Source organism: Sphaerodactylus townsendi, linkage group LG06, assembly GCF_021028975.2.
Source record: "Sphaerodactylus townsendi isolate TG3544 linkage group LG06, MPM_Stown_v2.3, whole genome shotgun sequence".
Lineage (NCBI taxonomy): Eukaryota > Metazoa > Chordata > Lepidosauria > Squamata > Sphaerodactylidae > Sphaerodactylus > Sphaerodactylus townsendi.
Genome location: NC_059430.1, coordinates 41,473,623 through 41,495,691, shown reverse-complemented (window position 1 = coordinate 41,495,691; position 22,069 = coordinate 41,473,623). Strand labels below are relative to the sequence as shown.

At 40.7% G+C, this 22,069-nt stretch overlaps 2 protein-coding genes across 8 annotated transcripts; one reads left to right on the top strand and one right to left on the bottom strand.

Annotated features, from left to right (window-relative positions):
* The first annotated feature begins 949 nt into the window (after positions 1-949).
* On the top strand, positions 950-5,339 carry SNU13 (small nuclear ribonucleoprotein 13). Its single transcript, XM_048499728.1, has 3 exons — positions 950-1,087; positions 2,176-2,296; positions 3,209-5,339. The coding sequence occupies exons 1-3, from the start codon at positions 1,085-1,087 to the stop codon at positions 3,469-3,471; spliced, it is 387 nt and encodes a 128-aa protein (XP_048355685.1). The 5' UTR covers positions 950-1,084; the 3' UTR covers positions 3,472-5,339.
* A 479-nt stretch (positions 5,340-5,818) lies between these two features.
* Positions 5,819-22,042, bottom strand: XRCC6 (X-ray repair cross complementing 6). Of its 7 annotated transcripts, none has more exons than XM_048499722.1 (13): positions 21,931-22,042; positions 20,157-20,240; positions 18,871-18,983; positions 17,936-18,074; positions 14,575-14,829; positions 12,830-13,013; positions 12,377-12,563; positions 11,629-11,797; positions 10,284-10,445; positions 8,300-8,429; positions 7,297-7,397; positions 6,563-6,676; positions 5,819-6,183 (listed from the first exon to the last, which is right to left on the bottom strand). In XM_048499722.1, the coding sequence occupies exons 2-13, from the start codon at positions 20,233-20,235 to the stop codon at positions 5,984-5,986; spliced, it is 1,833 nt and encodes a 610-aa protein (XP_048355679.1). In that variant the 5' UTR covers positions 20,236-20,240; positions 21,931-22,042; the 3' UTR covers positions 5,819-5,983. The 7 variants fall into 7 exon arrangements, with proteins under 7 accessions (XP_048355679.1, XP_048355677.1, XP_048355678.1 ...); XM_048499720.1 differs by having other exon boundaries at positions 21,864-21,995; XM_048499721.1 differs by having other exon boundaries at positions 20,157-20,246; positions 21,742-21,986.
* Between the last annotated feature and the right edge of the window lie 27 nt (positions 22,043-22,069).

The following is a 22,069-nucleotide window of genomic DNA, read 5'->3' as shown; positions in this document are numbered from 1 at the left end:
TATCAGCCCCCTCACAGACCAGGCGACCAAAGACAACCGGCGGGAAAGATTTGCGCAGGCGCATCGCTGGGCGCTCAAGGAAGGCTTCTCTTGATTGGCAGCTCTTAGCACGCGGGTCTCCGAAAGGCGAGTGCGAGTGCATTGTATGATGCTGAAGGAAGGACTATTTTACGGTCCGCTGAGCCCGGCTTGGCTGGGAAAGGCCAGGATAGCAAGCCTAATAAATAAAACAGTAAAATAAAAATTAGCGCAATCCTCAACTGTAAATTCTTCTAAATCCACTGGAGTCAACAGGTTTTGAAGGGTGTCACCCCGCTTAGGGTTTCACTGTAATTTCAGAGTAAGCCCAATCGAATACAATTGAAATTTTTTGAGTAAAATATAGGGATGGGAGTGGGACGTCACTAATGACTTGGTCAGTAATGACTCGGTCTTTGCACAGAAGATTTACCCTTTACCTTGAAATATTCATAAAAGTGTATTGTAGAATTTTATTTCTCTCAAAAGGGACATTTAGATGTATACTGCCACACTTTCGAGAAGGATTACGTTTTCTACAGGCGACAAACAAGCAGAAATGCGGCCAATGAAGTTACCGCTTGCCATTCTAAGCAGGTCTACCTAGAAGTAAGTCCCATTTAATTCAGTGGAGCTTTAAGAATGCAATCTTTGTGCATTATCATAATGCCATTATGTAATCTGTGTATACATTCCGTGCAACTGGTCCACGGGACACTCTTTTTTTTTTTTCTCCCCCTCGGTTTTGCCGCAAAGGAGTAAAAACCACTCCCTCCCGGCCTCTGCAATATTTTCGCTGATCCCGACGTGCCTTTCCCTACACAACCGCTAGAGGCCGCTATGACTAGAAAGCGCCCCGTCGTTTGAAAAGTCCGCTCTTAAACGCTGTACGCTAAATTACCTTTCCCGATCATTTCCGGGGTTACTGTAACTTCACTTCCGGTGGGAGCGCGTTTCTTTCGCACGTTTCGGAGAGCTTTAAGTTTCTCCCTCCTTCAAGCTTGCAGATCCAGAGGATTCATTGGTGGACAAAAAGGGGATCCAGCGCTTGTCCTGCTCTGCAGCTATGGTGAGGGCCATTTCGTGATCAGGATTGCATGTGGGAAGGAGGCATTTGGGGAACGCTGAATCAGAGTCGGTGACTCTTAGGTTTTAACTGTTAGTAAGGTTGAACATATAGCGAGTTTTGCCAGTTTGCGGGGTGGAGTCATTGTAGGTCGAGCAGATACGCAGGGATTACTCCTCTGGGCTTTTCAAGAATGGTGTTTCTGAGGCAAGTACTAATGCTGTGCATGCCAGATGGTCTCAATGTGTTTTTTTAAAAAATCTGTTGCTATAGATAGCGGATTTTTATTGTGAAATATTGGCTAGAGAAACTAGTCCTGCCCCGCAGTTACCCTTTTGTGGATTTCAGCACTAACCCACGTGCTCCTACCGTCAGGGCTGCTATTGGTGACTTCAATACTTTTTATACCGTAGAAAACGTTTTGTTCTATAGGTATAGTCTTTGGAAAGCTAAATGCTTTGGGGGGGCGGGGGCGGTAATCTGGAAAAAAGCTTTTTTTCCTGTCTTCCGCCCCCTCAGAATGGAGGAAATGTAACAAGAATTATTACCACTTTCTCCATTTTATGGGTGATGTTCCAGATTTTAATTCCTGTAATAGTCCCACTGTGGTATAGAATATTAACAGTGGTCATCAGTGATGCAGTGTAGCCATGCTTTTGCTTTGTATTTTTACATGTATAGGATGGCTGTTGCAAAGAAAATGGTTGGAGAGATAACCAGCTTGTTTGACCTTTTAAAAGATGTTTTAATATTCTTCTGCACTATTTTAGAGGCTGTCATTTGAAATCAAAAGACTAAACAATGAGAGTGAGAAACCCACACGCTTTACTTATTGGCAGTAAAGGCAGCCTGGGGATTTTTCACGTGAAAATGATAAGGGATGGTAAAGAATCCCACTACTATGCTTTAAAAAAGAAAAAAAAAGCTTTAGTTCGGTACCTGTAAGAATCTGTTAAAGACTCATAGGAGTCCATGTGGTTAATCCATGATTCAGATACAGTCCTGTACCTGGGATTGTGAATATTTTAACAAGATATCTATTTCATGTGTCTTAATTCTTGCTTTCTTTAATTCTTGCTTTCTTTCTATAGACTGAGCCAGAAGTAAACCCTAAAGCTTATCCACTAGCTGATGCTCAACTCACCAAGACACTGCTAGATCTTGTGCAACAGTCCTGCAACTACAAACAGTTACGCAAAGGGGCCAATGAAGGTGAGAAAGCTGTTTGACCTGGTGCAGAAGATTGGTATTAATGTAGCATTTTAAAGTTATTCTCCTATGGATAACATAACTGGAGTTTTATGGAGTATCTTCAAACACACACACACACCTTTCTTGGTTGTCAGTTTACCCTAGCAGTGGTTGTTGCTGCTGCTGATTTTGCTCTGGGTACATTAATCATAGGACCAGCTGAGGTATCATTTATCTTAACTGCTGTTTTACTTCTGCAAGGTCACATTGCAGATAAATATGACTGGAGACAGAGACATGTCTGAGAGTTAGGACCAGAATCTCAGTTGCTTTTTTAATATGGTTAGAGAACGTTACCATTTGGGATCTTCCCTTACCAGTCTTCATGCCAGCTTGATAGAATTCTGCAATCAATAGTACCTATTTGTATGTAGCCATACTTCTATAGAACATGATTAATTTTTGGCAAATTGCCAAATATTGTCTTCAGTGGTGCAAGAGCAGAAAGCTATTAATGAAGAAAACACTGTTGCTGCATATTGTTTTGTATTTTTCACCACAAGTTCAATCCCCTAGATTAGTATTTTGCTCCTGTATCCTATCATTCTGCTACCACATTAATCAATTACTGTATTGGTGAGTAGCTTTTATTATCAAACTACGTATGTTCATATCTTGCATTGAAAACCATTTGAAGGGTCGCTGTTAGATGCAATTTGACAGCATTATTATGTAATACTGTAGTTACAAATTATTCTTTTCCAGTCTGTGTCAGGTTCTAAAGAACTGCATGACTAGTAATAGTCCAAGATGGTACATGAAAACTTTTTCATAGGATCTGCTAACTTGATAAAGTTGAAAGAAGGAATTAGCAAATGTTTTCTAGAAGTTTTAGGAAATTAAGCTGTTTTACTGACTCTTCTTTTTCCACAGCCACTAAAACTTTGAACAGAGGAATTGCTGAATTCATTGTGATGGCTGCAGATGCTGAGCCCCTTGAGATCATCCTGCATCTTCCACTGCTGTGTGAAGACAAGAATGTTCCCTACGTATTTGTGCGCTCCAAGCAAGCCCTAGGCCGGGCATGTGGTGTTTCTCGCCCCGTAATTGCCTGTTCCATTACAATCAAAGAAGGTTCACAGCTGAAGCCTCAAATTCAATCTGTCCAACAAGCCATTGAGAGACTATTGGTTTAAATTTGTCTGGTCCACTTTATACTGAATTAGAATAACTCAAGAAAGATTATTAATCTTTAGTTTGTATCAAATTGGGTTGTTTTTTTTTTGTTTTACTTGTACAGTATTTGCATTTGTTTCAGTTGTTTATCAGGTTTGCCTCTTTATTCTACCTGCCTCAAAGTTATATTTGCTTTTCAAGTGTTCAACACAGAACTCTTTAATTCATTTAATAGGTTATAGTTCTGGTGAAACTACTCTCTCCAAGTAGGATTTAATTAGCCCAAACTTTTTGATAATTAACAAACTAGATATACAGAAGATTTTTGGCAGATTTGGTTTCTAGGAAACAAGGCATATGCTGCCAGATCTGTGTTTTACTCATGTGTAGAATGAGAAAACTGAAGGTGTATCTTTAGCCTCTCCAATCACTTGTCTTTATGCAGGATCAAATGGAAGTTAGACTATAGTACAACTCAAGCCAGGACCAAAAATCTAGACTGGTCAAAACTTAACCTGAACACATGCTCAAGAAATAGATAGAAGATGAAAAGCTATTGTATTGCCAAAGATGCAGGTTTTAACATAACTTTTTAAAAAATCCAATCTTCACCTATATAATTTACTAATATGCAAAGTGTCGTGAAGACAAATCCTCAAGTGATGCGCCTATAGGATTGTCCTTTGTACCCATTAGTTGGGGGTTTACTGTCTTGCTTAAAAACCACAGCGGGGAAGCAGTGCCTTGCGATCCACTGTCTCCCAACAGCCTCCCTGTTGTCCTGCCACCTTCCAACCACCACCTCTAACACACCATCTGGGCCTCAGGAAGCAAACTGGCTGGAGAAGCGACCCTCATCCTGCATGCTGGACTGGGTGTGCTGATTCCACCACGCAGGATCAACCCCCACCTCCCTTCCCAAGACCTCCAGGCTTTGGGAAGCAAAGTGGAGGGTAAAAGTGTTAAGTCCAATACAGAGGACTGGACCCCACAAACAGTTTGCCAACCTCCAGGTGTGGTCTGGAGATCTGGATTCAAAGGTGTAAAATCACACCACTGAACCCACTTCCCCTGAAGAAGATGGCTGCTTTGGAGGGTGGACTGTATGGCTTGGTGGTTGTTGGGAACATTGTAGGGCAAAGATGGAATTTTTCTCTCAATCCCCCCCCAAATTACACCAACTGTTTGCAAACCTCCAGGAGAGGCCGGAGATCTGAACTTGCAACTAATCTCTATACCACTGAACCCACTGTCTAGAGCCCATTGTACTGTTCAGCACAATGGGCTTTACTTCTAGTTTAATATATGCTTATGTCACTTAATAAGTAACTGCCCATGTTAAGAGTTAGTTAGCTGATGCCATTGTACCATATAGAGCTGCTGCTATTGTACCATATAGAAAGTAAACTCCCAAGTAACTTCATGGCTGTTATTGTGTGTGAACTCAAAGGTGTAGGACTTCCATCAAAAATTTTCCTGGTATCATTCCCATGGGCCTGGAAAATACATTGAGAAGTTATGTGTTCCTTATAGTGACTGAAATCAAGTTGACAATTTGTTCTATGAAAAGAGCTTCTATAACTGCTGTACATTTTCCTGTGAGATGTATAATTCTTGCCTCCATTTATAAGTCTTGACTCAGAGAATCTAGTGCTGTTTCTCCTTGGAGCTTGCAAACCTGGCTGATTACTACAGCCCAGTCAGCTTTCATGAAGGCAAAACTTTGTAACTCAAGCTCTGCAAGGAAGAGCAGCCAAGTTTTCTGATTTGTTTAGCTTATGAATGAAACGCCATTTTCTTTACACCATTTTTAGTGTTCTCTATAACACCAGCACTGTGCTACAGTCTGACCAAAAACAATGGCAATAAATGGCTCTTGGTTTTGTTATATGCCACCTTCCTGTACAAATTAAATTACAGCAAAGCTATGGCTTATTTTAATCACAACTTTAGTTGCAAACAGGAAGCATACTATAGGTTAGAATCTTCCTCAAGGGTAGGATTTTCTGCTATGAATCTGAAAAACTAACTGATTTAAGGGGGGGAGAGAACCTTGGTTTACTTCCTCTAATATATTGTGGGGGGTTTAAACAGGAGAGAAAAACAAAGTACTTCATTTTTAGGAATTGTGTATGTGCCTATTCTGTAATGGGGTAATATGTTTGAAATGCAGAATAACACTTACTTGTCATTAACATTTTTAAGTGCAAGACAGCCAATTACACTTAAATGGAAGATTGAAAGGCAAGACCCAAACAGTTAAACAGCTCTTCCCATGCATTCTCTCTGAGCTTTTCTATGCTATAACTGTCATGTTTTAAGTATAATATCGCAACAGCATGAATGAACCAAATTCGGACACCAAAAAAGCATACAAAAGTTCATTTTAAACAGAAGAGCCAGAACTGGCTTTTTTCTACTGCATGAATGCAAATTAACAACTAGATTTTTAATTACGCAAGGCATTCTACATCAGACTTTAAGACTGAGTGAAAATGCTAAACATCTGAATTCATATATAGGCCTCAGTTCTTAGTGGCTACTGAAGTGTTCAGTGATTGAATCCAGAAGTTCTTGCTTCTTTCCACCTCCCTTTAGCCCATGAATCTTGCATACATCTTTCAGAAGGGGTACAGTGAGCTTCCCCAAAGTGCCTTTTCGAACATGATTCTTTAGCTCCTCCTCAGAGATTTCTATCTTGGCTTTCTTTTCTGATTGTTCTGAGCCTCCTCCTGTTGGACAAAGATTGAGATTCATATTTTTACAGTTTATTCAACAGTTCAACAATATGTTCATTTGCAAAATATTCTATGTAGCTCAATTACTAAGTGTCTTGTATTCCAGGCAATATTCAGAGTATCTAATCAAGCAATAGAATAACCTGTCAGATTTAATTAGGTGTTATGATTGTTTATTATTCAAAAGGTAGATAGAATCTGTGGCCAGGATACTCTTAACCACGTTCTGGTGTGAAGTCAAGAGTTGATTAGGTAGGTATTTAATAGCAAACTTTCCTCAAAAGGCTACAAGTTAGAAAACAGTTGCCTCATCTAGTAGTTTTTAAAATACACAAGTATACATTCACATTCTACAGATTTTTTAATTTCTCACCTTGTTTGCGTTTTGTAGCTTTCCCTTCGGGATCATAACCAGGTGGATAAACCAGTTGCTTGAAATCCTCCACAAGGTTACCTAGCCTGCAGTCTATTGCTTCAGTCTTAGGCACTGGAATATTTAAAAAAACAAACAGCTAAAGCTTGAGAGAATTACTAAATTATTAAGTATATTGCCGTGATTATTCTATAAAGGGAAGATTATGCAAAAATGCTTTGTACACAGGCAGACTAAATGGCATGACTAAGTTTTAAGCAAAAAAGAACAAATTGCTTCTTCAAAATCTACATTACTAAAGTTTAAGTTAAGTTAGATGTGTGTATATATAAGGAAACAGACCCACTGCTCAACAGAAGCAACACTGCTTCAAGTAAGACACTGAAAATTCTAGTGGCTAGATTGTCTTTGAGACAGGAAAACAGACACGTGTATTTTTAAAAGAAGATCTGAAAGACAGACTAGCTGTTTAGGGAGTTATAATTTCAGTTCTGAATTTCAGTTCGGCTAAGCTAGTGAATGTTCTGTTTACTATTTTGACGTAGCCTTTAATTGCACTTAAAAGGGAAAAGTTCAAGTTAATCAAAACCATATATTTTCACCCCTTACAAACATCACAGATTTTAATAATTTAACCATTTTTAAAAAATCTAACACCCAATATTTCTGTTTCTGAACATTTATGACTAACAGCAAATGATATAGAAATCTTTATGACCCTTAATTACTTTTACCTGTCAAATCCTCAGCCTGCTCCGGTTCCATCAGGTCAAGAGCCAAGGCTTCCAAGTTCATATAATGCTGCTGGAGGACGGGGTTTTCAAAGCTATCACTCCTATGGAAAAAATGCCAAGGACATCAAAGAAAGGCAGATGGTGGTAGCTCAGTGATAACATGAACATCTTCAGATGGTTTTTCAAAAACATCTACAGCATTTCACTCACCAGGAGTGTCAAATTCATTCATTATGAGGGCCAGATATGACATACATGTAATTGGCCGGCTTGGGGCTATGGTGGCTGCCTTAGCTGATGAACCTACAGCAGGCTTGCTACCCAGATCAGCAGGGGGGGGGGTGGATCGCCAGACCAGGAGTGAGGTGGGGTGGGTGCTTCTGGCTGGTGAGCCCACAGAATGGAGTGGAGTGGTGGGGGAGAAGGTTCTCAAGGGGCCGGATTCAGCCCCCAGGCTACATGTTTGACACCTTGTACTACAAGATCTTCAACCTGAAGTGCTTAAGATTTGGCTCTATTTTTATTCTTTTGACTTATATCCTGCCCTTTTCCAACCAAGTCTGTCTCAGGGCAGCTCACGATGAATTCCAACAACATTTTAAATCACATCATTTACCATTTTAAAACTTCACTATTAAATTCCAATGATGCCCCCCATCCTCATTTAAATTCCAATCAACTTTTTCCTGTTTTTGCTCTGAGGGTTTCTCAAATGTTCAGTCAGTTTTGCGTTTCTTCACTGAAAACCTGGGAAACAACTTTAAATAATGACAAAATACTTCTAAGGAGAACCCTCAGTAGCCATTGCACTGGAAAGTTACAACCCAGTTCTGGTTTCCCAGTAAATGTTATTCAGGTTGTATGATTTCTGTGTCAGAATTCTGTCCATTTCAAAGCAACCCCTGCTCAGGGAGTTAGAATACAATCCCTCCCATCCATTTTTTAGTTTTTCTATAAACATAATTTGTTTTTTATGTAGAGGGCGTTGGTTTATTCTATTCACCTGTACTTGAACCGAAGCTTCTGGACAATTTCCTTCATTTTGTCCACCTGTTCTTGATTAGCTGGGACTCTCTCAGTAAAGTCTACTTTCCGTTTATCATCTGCATAAGGTAGGAAAATTAGGTGGAAACCTAAGAGAGGAAGGGAAAAAATTAATTGTGAGAGAAGGTACATGAAAGACCCAAATTCTCAATTCTCAGAACAAACTCATTTCTTTCAGAAAGCAGCAGCCCTAACCATTAATTTCAATATTTTTTGGACAATGAGTTGAATTATAAGTCTGAAATTTTCTCTTAAACTGGATATTTTATTGTACAATCTTAAATCTAATAAACTCAGTAACATTGCTGCGCTACTGTATCTATGTCAATGGTCTTACCAAATCTGTATTTAATTTCTTCTTATTTTGTGTAAATTTAGTTTATCCATAACATGTTTAAATCTATAACTAGCAGAAATACTTTCTGCCTTTACTAGATCAGACCACAATAATGTTGACTAAACATCACCTGACAAAAATGTTTTATAAGTGTGTTACTGAGACCAATTGCCAGTTTTCCCACTTTCAAATCCCCCGTGTTGTATCCAGGAGCACAGCTGCCGCGGCGTTCTTTATTCTGCTATTGACTTTGCACTGCTTCCCGGCTCTCTTCCACTTGCACCGAGGTCTTTGGCAATGTCTTCTACGAATCTCACCCCCCTCCGCTCCCCCCCTTCACCAATTTAGTTGACTCTGCACAAAACAGATGCTGGGAATCGGCCCCCCCCCCCCCCCCCGGTCTAAAATCCCTGCATGTGCGATGGAATTGCAGTACTCCAAACACCCACCCATACCCACCCTGGTCTAAACTCCTTGTGTGTGCAAGGGAATCACCCCCCTCCCATTCACAGTGCCTTCACACACCGCTTCTCTGCAAGGTTTCTCGCGTTTTTGCAGGGTTTCTCCCTCCAAGTTTTTAATTCCACTGCAAGCGGGGAAGACGCCCATTCATTGGAAGGGCGGTCCAGAGCAGGGAGGAAGGAAAAATGGCCTCGTTCTGGTGCTGAGGACGTTTCTCAGCAGCGGAAGCCACCAGAGCAACGGAAGGGCATTCCAAAAGGTCCCCAACCTTTGTGGTTCTGGAAAGTCCGCTAGCAAAGCCACTGCTGCGGGGCAGCGCCAAGGCAACAGCGTGCCGTTGCGCCAGGGCATTCCCCGTGCCAACAACGGGGCACTTTTAATGTGCAAAATTAGCCATCATAAGCTTAAGTTATATTCATAGTCAAGTATTTCAAATATTTTTTAAAAAATAAACATCCAGAATAAGCAACTACTATACAATTATGATTCTGCTCTTTAATACTGGAGGAAAGGTCTTCAAAGCTATCTTGAATCCTAAATTCTCCCACATAGTTAAATTTGCTTCTGAAATCTCAAGACAACTGTTTACCCAGTCTAAGTTTAGTTTTCTTATCTGCTCTGACTGAATATACAGTTGTGCTGAAACAGACCTATATCATTTTTAAACAAAGGTACTCAAAATACTCAGAATCTTGTGTTTTATTTAATTTATTTTTTGCCATCAAGTTACATGGCAACCGCTGGTTTGCCGCTGCCTCCCCCCATGTCAGGATTCTCATATTCCTTGTAGGTGTCTCATCCAAATACTAGCCAGGATCAGGGCTAAGAACGTGTGACTGCCCCAAGATTACCCAGCAAACTTCTATGGCACACATGGGAATAATGAAACGGAGTTTCCCAGAACCAAGTCCAATACCATAACCACCTCACCTTGCTGGCTCTCATTGTGGATTACATTAATGTAAAAGATAGGATGCTGTTAATCTATTAGTCACAGCTGCAATTTAGTTTGTGGTAGATACTCAAAATTGAATAAAATGGTTCTAATATTATGAGAGATGGAGAAAAAATCTCTCCATGTGTATTTTCCCCACATTGTGTAAAGCTATTAACCTCCATTCTTCTAAATTAAATGGTCACTAACCTGGGGGAGCTGTCTGCACATTCTGCTCATCCAGCACTTCTTCTTGAGGAATCAGGGCTACAAATCTGGGAGGAGTATTGCGGCGGGGGATGTACTTGCAGATAGCCATTACTTCTTTCTCTAGACACTTGATTAACAAAGCATTAAATAGCGTAGTGCTTCCTGTAAGAAAAATTCCACACTTGTCACATTCCATGATTCTGGCACCTGACACAAACTACCTTTGAAATAACCACAGAGTTTTCAGAGGCAATTGAGCATAATTGTGTATGTGTGGTTGGTGTCCTGAGTGTGGAAGAAAACAGGAATAGGTTCTGTTTTGAAATGTGCTCTGTTTCTACACTGTGGCAATATTTAGCATTTATGCAATATCTTAAAGTAGTCAAACTTTTATAGGTATTATCTCACAATCTTTACACTAATCTTTACAACATAATTTTTATATATTTAAAATATATGCTGGGTTAGTCACATTAACATGGCAAGTTTTAAATAGAAGTTTGTATCAATAATGGATCCAGGATCATTCAAAACCAGACACAACCAGCCTTTCATCCAGCTGTTTCTGTGAAATCTGACTATTTGTGGACTTTCCAAGTTCCCCTTCTGCTGGAGCCCAATGGCCCCCATTTTGTTCCACGAGGCTGCAGGAGACCCCCATTCTTGGTACGGAATGGGGGCAAAACAGGAAATGGCATCATGAGAAATCACCATCCCCTCTTCTGTAAATGGGAATGCTGTTATTGGAAGAACTGCATGGCAGGAGATAGACTGTTACCCCTATTGAGGCATTCACTCACACTCCTAGATTTGATACAAATGAAAACAGAGCTAGGTGTCATAAGCATATTGATGGCACTGTGTTCCAAACTGCTCACTGATCAATCTCAGGGTGGCACAATAGATCATTACAAGAACTGGAGAAGGAAAATTGTGGCCCTAATCAAAGCAGCAGCCGCCAGTAGAATCCCCTAATGCCAAAAAAAAACCCACTGCCAAGCAATGCCCCCAACTCACATTCATCTCAAGCAACCTAGAATGACTAACATTCTACAGTTTAAAAAGCTGAATTGATAGAGTTATACACCCTTAGAGGATGGGGCGGTATAAAAGTTTAATAAATAAATAAAATAAATAAAAAATTCTAATGACAAAAGACAACCGGGATCACTGAAAAAGCTTTAATCTCCAAGCCTGACCTGAACTCTGATGGGCTTGGTTTCAGAAAAACCCATCTCACCCAGGAATATTATCTCCACTTTTATGTTTGCCACCCTATTCTAACATCTGAAAAAGATTTCACAGTTATGAAACCAGGGAGACAATCCTGCCTGTATGTATTTACCACTGATCAAGGACTCCTCAGGGTAGATGAACTGTGCAGGCCTGATGTGGTGATGTCGTTTCAGCAATTCCATGGGCTTGAAGCCAATCAGAAATAAGCCTGGTGAATCAAATCTCTTAATTTCTTCTGTCTCTTCTTTTTCCAACACTATCTGACGGTTGCCATAGGTCTGAAAAAGGGGCCGGGGGTGGAAAGAGAAGTAATTGCGAAAAGATAGATGGCATCCACAGTCTCAAGTTAAGAATGATAAGGCTAGCTGGACCATATTGATGCCTGTAGGATCATCTAGCACAGGGGTAGGGAACCTGCCAATTGGCCATGCTGACAGAGGCTGATGGGAATTGTAGTTCCTGAACATCTGGAGAGCCGCAGGTTCCCTACCCCTGATCTAGAATATCAGAAGTTTCCTTTCAGCAGCTTTAAAAAGGATATGACGTGTGTAAAGGGTTTAATCACACATGCATCTCCCCACCAATAAAGAGAGTAATTAAATAAAGGCTCCACTTCCTCCACCTATGCAAGCAATCAGTTCCTCTGTTAACTATATTTATTCTTTTCATATGCTGAAAAAACTCCCATTGGCTGAGTTACCAGTGTGGAAAACACTATTGGAAGGATCCACAAATCACATCAGGCAATGCTTTGGATGTGCACTGAACATCTTGGAATCAGGTCTCATCAAATGCAAATTCACTGACTTAGGAAAAGTAGGAGGGGAGCAAATAAATACATTCTTAAGATACATTACCTGAGCCCTCTTGGTGTCACTAGGGAGAAGCAAACTACCTGTTTCTCGATTAAAGGTTCGGGTTTTTGTTTTCACTGGCTCATTAGTTTCCCTGTAAAGTTTTATTGGAGGCTGTTTGAAAGCTTTCTGAATTACATTATAAATGCCAACAGTGAAAGCCATATCTTTTCCTAGGTAGAGGTTTAGCCTGTGAAGAATTAACAAATATAGACTCAAATTTAGAAACTACTATATTTCCATTTCCATGTATTATATATCCATTTTTACAATGAAACCCATGAAATGATTTCCAGAACATAAATTTCCTACAATTTAATATTACTTACCATTTAAATATTTATCCTGCTGTAATTTCCCAATAAACCAGTCCAATTGAGAGGATTGCCTACAGATTTCTTGATCCTCTCCCCTCAGAAGCTGATCAGGAAAAGTTAGGTTTCTCTTGATACTCACTTGGCCAAAGCTCGTTTTCTGTTCTCCTTTGCTCGTACTTTCTTCATGAGGTCTTCTAATTTGCTGGATTCACCAAACTGTACTCCTAAGTCCTCATCTTCTGCAGTATTAATGATATCCCTATAGAACAAGGCGATATCAAACCCCCCAGGTTTCTTCAGGTGCATCAAATCAAGGTAAATACCTGGAGTTAAAGTAGTAAACAATGTCCTAAGGATATCAGAACAAACATTGTACAGGTCTTCATTTTGCAGAATTTAAATAGTCAATAACACCATGAGGAGACTGAAAACAGAGTCTACATTTGTTTTTTCCCTACTTCAAAGAAAAATAACCGTTGTACTTTGTATATATTGAGCATGCTTAATAGGCTATGCATATTAACTTCTCCTCCTGCTCTGACAACAAAATGTATTATAATGAACATACAGGAAGAATATGGGAGGGGCAATATGTAAGGAGTAACATGTAAATAAGGGACTGGAAAGTTGTGACTCTAAGTTCCCTCAGCCGATGGGGGAACAGAGAGGGTGTGGTGAATTCAGGAGAAGGGAATAAACATGCTGTGGATATACTGTTTCAACGGAGTCTGCCCAGGCAGGGCTGCAGGGTGCATTTAATTCAAATCACTAGTCACTAAGACTAGATGTAAAATTTAAATCATGGTTTCCTATATACTTTTACAGCCTGCTGCTATTATAAGTTTTCTCCTCTAGGGGGAGAATAATATAGGTAAACCTCTATACCAGTGGTTCTCAACCTCGGTGTCAGGACCCCTGAGGGGGTCGAACGACCCTTTCACAGGGGTCACCTAAGACTCTCTGCATCAGTGTTCTCCATCTGTAACATGGATAAATGTTAGGGTTGAGGGTCACCACAACATGAGGAACTGTATTAAAGGGTCGCGGCATTAGGAAGGTTGAGAACCACTGCTCTATACACACAAGGATCACAAGACCTGTGCAGTATTCTGATCAAAAGGTTTCACTTTCATTTTTACTGCTTTCCTCCATGTGCAGATCTATGCCTTACCAAACAATCTTTTATTAATTGAACTTCTTTAAATTTAGCACTTAGGAGGTAAGGGGTTGATTCTATATTCATAGATTTGCAAAGGAATAAGGTATTTTCTCAACTTGATATTTTTATTGTATAATATTTTTTCTGTGAAGAGGAATGTTAACTCTGCAAAATTAATTAATAGTTTTGAAAATTGCAAAACAGAGCATCTGCCTAATATCTTAAATTTCCCAAAATAACCTTGCAGAAACCTCTGGAAGAGCATGACGTTGTGAATGGATTCATTTAACCAGTGGTGGGATCCAAAATTTTTAATAACAGGTTCCAATGGTGGTGGGATTCAAACAGTGGCACCGCTGCACACATGCACCTCCAATCCCTACTGGGCAGGGAGGTTGCTTTAGTAACCCCTTCTCGGCACTCAGAAAAAATTAGTAACCACTTCTAGAGAAGTGGTGAGAACTGGTTGGATCCCACCTCTACATTTAACCATTTAAACACTCCATGAGTATGCAGCCTCAAGCTACATAACTAAAAGTTAATCCTTATTTCATGACCTTTGTACTATAATGTATCTTGAACAGAAAACTATCTGTAGATGGATTTTTCCTCAAAAAGTGTTTTATTTAAAAAATCCATTATTAAGGGGTTTTTTAATTGTTGATTTTTATCCATCCTGCTTGGGTGGTTTAAAGGAAACATCATTTTCAATGCCAAGCACCAACCTGTCTCTTGGAGATCAGCAGCTTTAGTCCTTGCAAACTTGGCTTTCACACTGTCAGTGCCATGAGGATTGTCATTGTTGGTGAACAGCATGATTCTCTTGTGGCTCATCTTGAGGTGGATATCGCTGAAGAGATTGGAGCAAACCCAGAGTGCTTCACCTAATGAGTAGTCAGCGCTATGGCCAAAGGACTTGTGGAAGAGCGCTCTTCCCTGCTCACCTTTGTATTTGCCTAGTTCTAAAACTCGTTTTGCCCCTGAAGATAGACAACAAAAACCAAAGTGGATAATTATGGTTCACCTACTTCGCTACCAAACTGAAGGGCTGATGATGGCTGCTCTTCTACACCAAGACTTCCTAGCCAACTTTTACATATCCTTCACTTATGCTCAACCTTTCAGTCTAATACCAGTTTATTTTGCCTTTTAATATTAGTTAGACATAAACGGATTGAAGAGGGCAGGCAAAGCATATGGTAAATTGCAATCTCACAACTACTTCACTGCAGACTGAATTGTAACACAGACCAAATTACCCAGATAACCCAATATGAAGTGTCACTAGTGTTGTATCTCACAGAAAGCTCAACTAGAAACACGGCAAACAGAAGTCTTCGTTCAAATGCTGCCATTGTCAAATGTTATTAGGTCTCAACCACATATTAGGCATTGCATACAATATAATACAGGTCCGCACAGGAAGGAAAACCAGTCTAAATAAAATGTCATGCATTTTGGGAAAGACAGGCATGTTGTGGAATAAGAACAAAAACTAATCAAAGCCAAGAAGGGGAAATTCCAGATTAATAATATAAGGCTGGTCAGGGGTCTATGTGGAATGTTTTGATACAATGCCCCATGCCAGTTCCTGTGATAAGACTGTAATCAGATGTGTTCCACTAAGATAATCATGTTACCCTAAACCTCTCATCTAATTAGGAGATGTTTTATGTAACTAATTTTCAAGACTGGGTCTAATCCTGACACTAATGCATTTCCATAGATATGGTACAAGTATGTGTAGTGAGAACTGATACACAAGTGGGAGACAAAGTGAGCAGAATAGATAATGAAGTAGAAGTTGAAAAGTAAGTTCTCAGAGATATGCTAGCAAAGAGGTCAGTTACCCTGATGCAGCCTCCCAGCACTAGTCTTAAAAGCCAGTGCAACTCAGGTGAAGGGCTCTGCACTAGCGATGCTGTAGATGGTTCGCAGTGGGAAGTCAGCATTAGTCCACTCCCTAATGCCTTTCAGCCCAGGAGTGACCCCTGACAGAGGCGTAAAGAAAAAAGGTGGCACAGCCCATAGGCCACCATGCAGCGGGGAAGAAAATGCCTCCCGCTGTCACAGCCACACCTATGAGGCTCCAAACAGCTCTGGATGCTAGCTAAGGATGCTACCAATCACCTCCTTCCCCTATGGTGGCAAAGCCCCCTCTCCACACCCAATCATGGCCCCCACCATCCCTATAAAAACCCAGGCAGGAAGCCACACAACTCATGAGGTAGGACACATGGCACATTCTGACAGTTCCCTGCTATGCAGTCTTATAGTCAGCGCTGAAGCACCTTGGTGGCAGGAAAAAAGACAGAGATGGCACTTAGCACTATTGAGCCAGCAAAGTCTACACTGTGGCTGAATTCTCTCATGTACTCCATCTTCTCAGGCAGAACCCAAAGAGGCAGCTATGCACTGACAGATAAGCAGGAGACTGTTCTCCCAACCTTCTTCTCCCTTTTTTCCTTGTTTGCCACTGGCAGCTGCCATGGGAATGCCAAATCCTGTTCCAAAGCTTGGTAGCCAGCATGGGTTCACGAAACTTAGTTGAGCCTTGTCTGCCGGGCTCCATTCATGTGGGGGTGCAGTGGGTGGCATCATCAGCTAGAAGCACTTCCCCACCAGCATTTGCATGGGTCAACCGCCCTCCGGGAGAGGGCGGTTTAAAAATGGAATGAAATAATAAACAAACAAACAAACAGTCTTTCAGAAGTGGAAAGCAACGTTTGTCAGTTTTGAGGGGTCTGATACTATGGAAGCCAGGAGGGGCAAAGTGGATCCCAGCAACCTTGGGCCCATTCAGGAATGCTAATGAAGGGACACAGCAAGATTAGGCTATGGAGTTCGGGCTTCATAGAGGGCTGTTAGCAAAAACGATAATCAAGGCCACTGCAAGCATCAGGTTTCTAGCTGGCACTCTTGGCAAAAATGACAACCATTAACATTGTGGTTGCTACAGGTAGCCAACTCTGCTTCATCCCGGGGCCCAGAACCCTCAAGAGTTAGGAGCATCTACCCTCTGTGAAGTGGGTGCACAGGACTGCACCATGGAGGGATCAGTCATCCAGATAGAGTTATGGTTATTTCCATGCCCCAAAGGAGCTAGGCACTCAGAAAAATTTCTGCATCTGCAGATGTCCCTAACCAGTAGAAATAAATCCTCATCCTGATGAAGCTGAACACTCGCTATTCACGGAATGTGGAAATTCCTACCTCTAAAGTCACCATTGCCCCACCCCCTTTTTGGGGAGAACTAAACAAATATAAAAAACAGAGCAGGAAACTTTGAGGGGGTTCCAGCAGCCATTTCCTGCATTCTCTTGTGCTGGCTGGCTCAGGCTAACATACAGCTGTGCAATGGCTTGCAGCTGCAATGGATACTGTAGCACTCACAGCTCATTCTCCCCACAAACCCTAATCCATATGGCTAGGCTATGCAAGTGCCAAGCAGCCACTGTGAGGACTGCATGGCCCAGTGCCCTCTCCACAATACCTTCAAGGAATGTGGCAATGCAATTGTTGGACACACTGGCACAGTTGCAGCCACAAAAATGTTTTTTTCCTGCTGGCCATTATGTAATGAAACCCTGTTGGGAGTGGACTGGTGGTAACATAGTTACGCCACAGCTGGCCACCACAGCACAAATACACCTCAAGATTCCTCTGTTGGAATTGCTTTACTTTAGAGAACAAATTCTGATCACTAGATAGTGAATGATTTCAGGTTACTACAACTTAGAGCTCTATCTAGGAATTGCCAACCAAGCTTGGAGTAAGCAATAAAATGGGTATTGTGTCATCTAGTCTAAGAACTACATATGCTATAGAAATATTTTATAAGGTGCGCAGTGAACAATAAAGTGTGTATTGTTCTGTTTCAAGTGCAATCAAGGCAAAGATACCACAGGAAAAAAGATCTCCTACACGCTGAAAGGTTTGCTGGGTTTCACTAAAAGAATAAAAATAAGTAGCACATTGTGAGGGGGGAAAGTAGAAGAAAAGTCTAAATTGCAAAAGATCAGTCAACAGAACATCACTGTTTACTGCATTCTCTCTCTACAGATGAGCTTTATAGACCCTCTTTACCTGGATTGTCCAAATCCTGAAGGACATAAATGTGCTTAAAATCTACTGAATTCTTGTATTGCTCAGTGCCATAAAATACCACACCAATAAGGTCCCTGTCATGACTGATGATCTTGCTTGTGTACACGTTCTGAATGCACTAGAAAAAAAAATACAGGTTCACTGGAAAAAGAATGGAAGAGGCTACTGCAAAAATAGAATTTTGGTTGTCTGCAGTTTCTGTTTTTAAAGGTTACAACAATGTTTTGAACACTGAACTGGCTATTTGCATATACTGGAATCTAGATGATTGTATTAGAAAACTCCATATTGCCTGTATAGAGACATCTCGTTGGTATTTCCAGAACTACTCTATCCACACATAGTTGAACTAAGCCCTGCTGAATACTGTAGGTCTTACTTCTGACTAAGCATGCACAGTAGTTTGAAATTTTTAAAAGGCTAGGAGTGAGCTGCATGGTATTTAGGATGATCCTAATTCCCATAGGATATAAACATCATCATAATATATATTTCTGAACATATAATATGATTTCAGTTCCTAAGAATAAGGACTTAATATATTTTATTGCAGCATCACATGGGAAGTATACAAATTCCTATTTTTCCAAGCAGATAAAAATCACCTATGGATGAAGACAGAATAATTGCCAGCAGGTATTCCTCTGCAATTTTATGTTTCCTTTCTAATTACAGATAGCATCTAAATTCTATACTTCAAAAGATTTCAACCACAAGAAAGACAGTTGAAACAGAACTAGTTTTATCCTCCTTGCAATGCTTGATACATCCCAGGGTAATAACAGATAACAGAGAGATAAGAGGAACCCACTGACAGTTCTATTAGCCTTTAGTGAATAACTTCTACTAATGTGGCTCCAAGATAGTCCAGCATCTTTCAAACTACAACATTAATTTTTAAGTGGTGGTCTTACCTGGATTGTCATATCAAAAGGAGCCAAGTCATCATTATTATAGGTGTCAAACATGGCTCTTGAGGCATCCACCAAGAACACCAAAGTATCTCGACCTGAATATTTATATTCTCCTGTAAAATACAAAGACAAGTCTGTAAATGAATCATGCCCTTGCCCAATTCTTATACTGAAATATGTTGCTTACACAGTGTAAATATTAGTAGCAAGCCAATAAGGGTTAATGGTGTGGATGCACTCCAGCCCAAGGAGTCTTCCTGGGAGCAGTAGTGGCAAAGTGGTTAAGAGTAGGTGCACTCTAATCTGCAGAACAAGGTTTGATTCCCCACTCTGCCACTTGCCCTGTGGAGGCTTATCTAGGAAGCCAGATTAGCCTGTGCACTCCAAAACATGCCAGCTGGGTGACCACAGTTCTTTAGAGCTCTCTCAGCCCCACTCACCTCTCAGAGTGTTTGTTGTGGGGAGGGGGGAAGGGAAAGGAGATTGTAAGCCCCTTTGAGTCTCCTTTCAGGAGAGAAAGGGGGGAGATTTAAATTCAAACTCTTTTTCTTCTTCAACAAAATTAAGTTGGAGGAACTTACTAAGTTCCATGGTTGTAGTATTGTCATTCTGTTTTTGCACAGAATTCTGTTGCTGAAACAATTATGAGAGCCTTTGGATTCCAGTGAAATTTCTACAAAACTGTTTCTAAAAATTAAACTTAAATTGAACTTAATTTTTTTTCAACTATTGTAAATGCAGCATTTCAGGATAAAAGCCAAAGAAAATAACTGTTCAATGAATCGTTCACATTTATTGTAAACTTTAAATGAGACCTAGTTAAACTTTTAAACTAATCTTACAGTTCACAATGTTAACCAATTTACCTATGTAATTTGCACACGTATCAAAATTGTTGATGACTAGTAAATTTTTGTTGACAATGCTTTAAAGATACTAGAACTACGTTTGAGAGTAACTGATCGAATCTGAAAATAACTGACTATCTTTTTTGATTACTCAAGTGGCCAATCAGAGCATAGAAGCTACAGTTTATAACAGTGAAGTTTCTCCAGAAACTATCTACAGGTCTAAAATATAGTTTACTTATTTTTGTCAACAGCCTTAAAAAAAAAAGAAAACACTTACCTAGCATTATAGACTATTTGTCAACCAATTTCACACAAGTCTTTTTTTTTAATGTGGAGATCCCTGCCTGTACTAGTTTTCACACATAACAGCTGCAGCTTCAATTCAGAACTTCCCTCTGGTAAATTAGCAGCATAAGCCCCCAGACTATCTCTTACCAATTGTTTCAACTTCTCCATCTTGATCCTCTTCTTCTTCACCCTCCTCGTGTTTATAGTAAGATACCCAGTCTGCCATGGCTTCTACGTCTCACAATAGAGAAAAGAAGTTAGCTAATGTTTTGCAAGTTAGTCCAAAATTAAGATAATTCTGAGCGCATCGTTAAGCAGTCTGCCCTCAATTCTTTGAAAGTAAGTGGATATGTACAGACCAGTAACTTTCTCATTGCTAACACACTGCCCACACTGCTAAAAGCATTTTGTAAACTCACTGTACCTCATGGGATAATAGACTGGCCTTAACAGTGTCAATTTCAGAGGAAAAGTGTGAAGATCAGTGAATAAAACGGGAGAATTATCTCTGTATCAAACTTTCCACAACAGCTGCTGTCTTTGCAACAACTTCTGATATGACTTCTGATTATCTGAAAAAAGGTGATTCCACAACTGTTAAGAGTCACTTGCCTGCCTCTAAGAATCCATGCAATCCAACCAGGCTGTCTTCTTATTCAAAAATATCCTACAGAAATAATCAGTGCTGAGAAAATGGGTTCTTTGCCACCTAAAGCCCAGCAAGATTAACACCACTTACAGAACATACTGTCATTTGCAACAACAAATACACTTTTTTATGCTTCTGGAGCAATAGGAGACTCTTCAGTAGGGGACTCTTTACAGTAAAATGAATTCCAAGTGAGAGCAAAAATTATTCATATCACCGTGAAGGAGAGACAGAATGTTGAGATCTTGCTTCAGACCCTATATAGAAATTGATACTGCAAGAACAACGCACATATCAACCATTCCAAAAACAGTGAAAATCCTCCCTCCTGTGTTTGTTACAGGGCAATCCTACGCATGCTTACTTAAAAGCAAATCCCACTGATTTCGATAACATTTATATTCCTGTTCACAGGACTGATTCTTTAGAAGAACTGCATTCCACTACCAAGAACTCCTCTGTCCCATACCATAAGAAGTCAAGGGTCTTTTGCCGTTGTTCAGTACACAACCAGATGAGCTTGGACTGGCACATTGGGACTAGGGCTCTGGAACATATATACTTTACCCCCGCAATGAAATGCATCTGCTGAAGTAGACTTTTGGGCACAAAAGTTCATTTCCCCACTCCCTTCCCCAACAGAGCAGTCAGAGTGCTGAAGCAGGATCTGGGAGGCTCAGCCATGACAGCTCACCTTGGGCCAGTCCCTCTCTCCTACTTCGGTTGTTGTTGTGAGGATAAAATGGAGGAAGGCGACAAGCTGCTTTGGGGTAAAGAGAATAATACAGATGCTCTCCAGGAATGGAGCTTTATTTTAAGAGAACAATCCAAACGTCCTATTCAAGCCCTGAGATTAACTGCCATTCATCAGTCTCCCACTGTTAAGCGGGAGTAAACTTTAGTCTAGAAGACCAAACATGGAGAAGCTCGTGCAAATGCACTCACATCATAACTGGGCCTAGGTTGCTGTAGCCAGAAAGCAAGATTAAAGGAACTTTCTAGTACCAGCGCGATTTGCCTTGGGAGGACACGTGCACGCAAAAGCACCACCTCCAGGTAATTCAGCGTGGTCATGTCCCTTACCGTTAACCCCGAACCCTTTGCAAAGGAAAATCCAGCCCCTGACACCCTCGGGATTCCTGAAAGCGCTTTTTTTCCTTCCCCGGGCGCTTCTGCGCCAGAATTTCAGTGCAACCGTCACTCACGTCCAACCTCCACCCCCACAGGTATAACGGGCCAATGGTAAACAACCGGAGAAAATGATGAAGAAACCTCGCTTTGACTCCGAGACTTCCTACCACTCAGCAACCGGGTCAAGTCGCGCCTCCAAGACGATGTAACTCCGCCCACTCCCTCCATTTTCTAACCAATAGGTCGAGCTCAGACTCTCTCACATTGTCCTCACATGCTC

Excerpts from the sequence above, each read along its gene's own strand:
- SNU13 (XM_048499728.1), top strand. Across the intron at positions 2,297-3,208 it reads ACGCAAAGGGGCCAATGAAG|CCACTAAAACTTTGAACAGA; the intron begins GTGAGAAAGCTG and ends CTTTTTCCACAG.
- XRCC6 (XM_048499722.1), bottom strand. The coding sequence starts at position 20,235 with ATGGCAGACTGGGTATCTTACTATAAACACGAGGAGGGTGAAGAAGAA. Across the intron at positions 11,798-12,376 it reads GTGACACCAAGAGGGCTCAG|ACCTATGGCAACCGTCAGAT; the intron begins GTAATGTATCTT and ends CCCCTTTTTCAG. Across the intron at positions 8,430-10,283 it reads TGTGCAGACAGCTCCCCCAG|GTTTCCACCTAATTTTCCTA; the intron begins GTTAGTGACCAT and ends TTCCTCTCTTAG.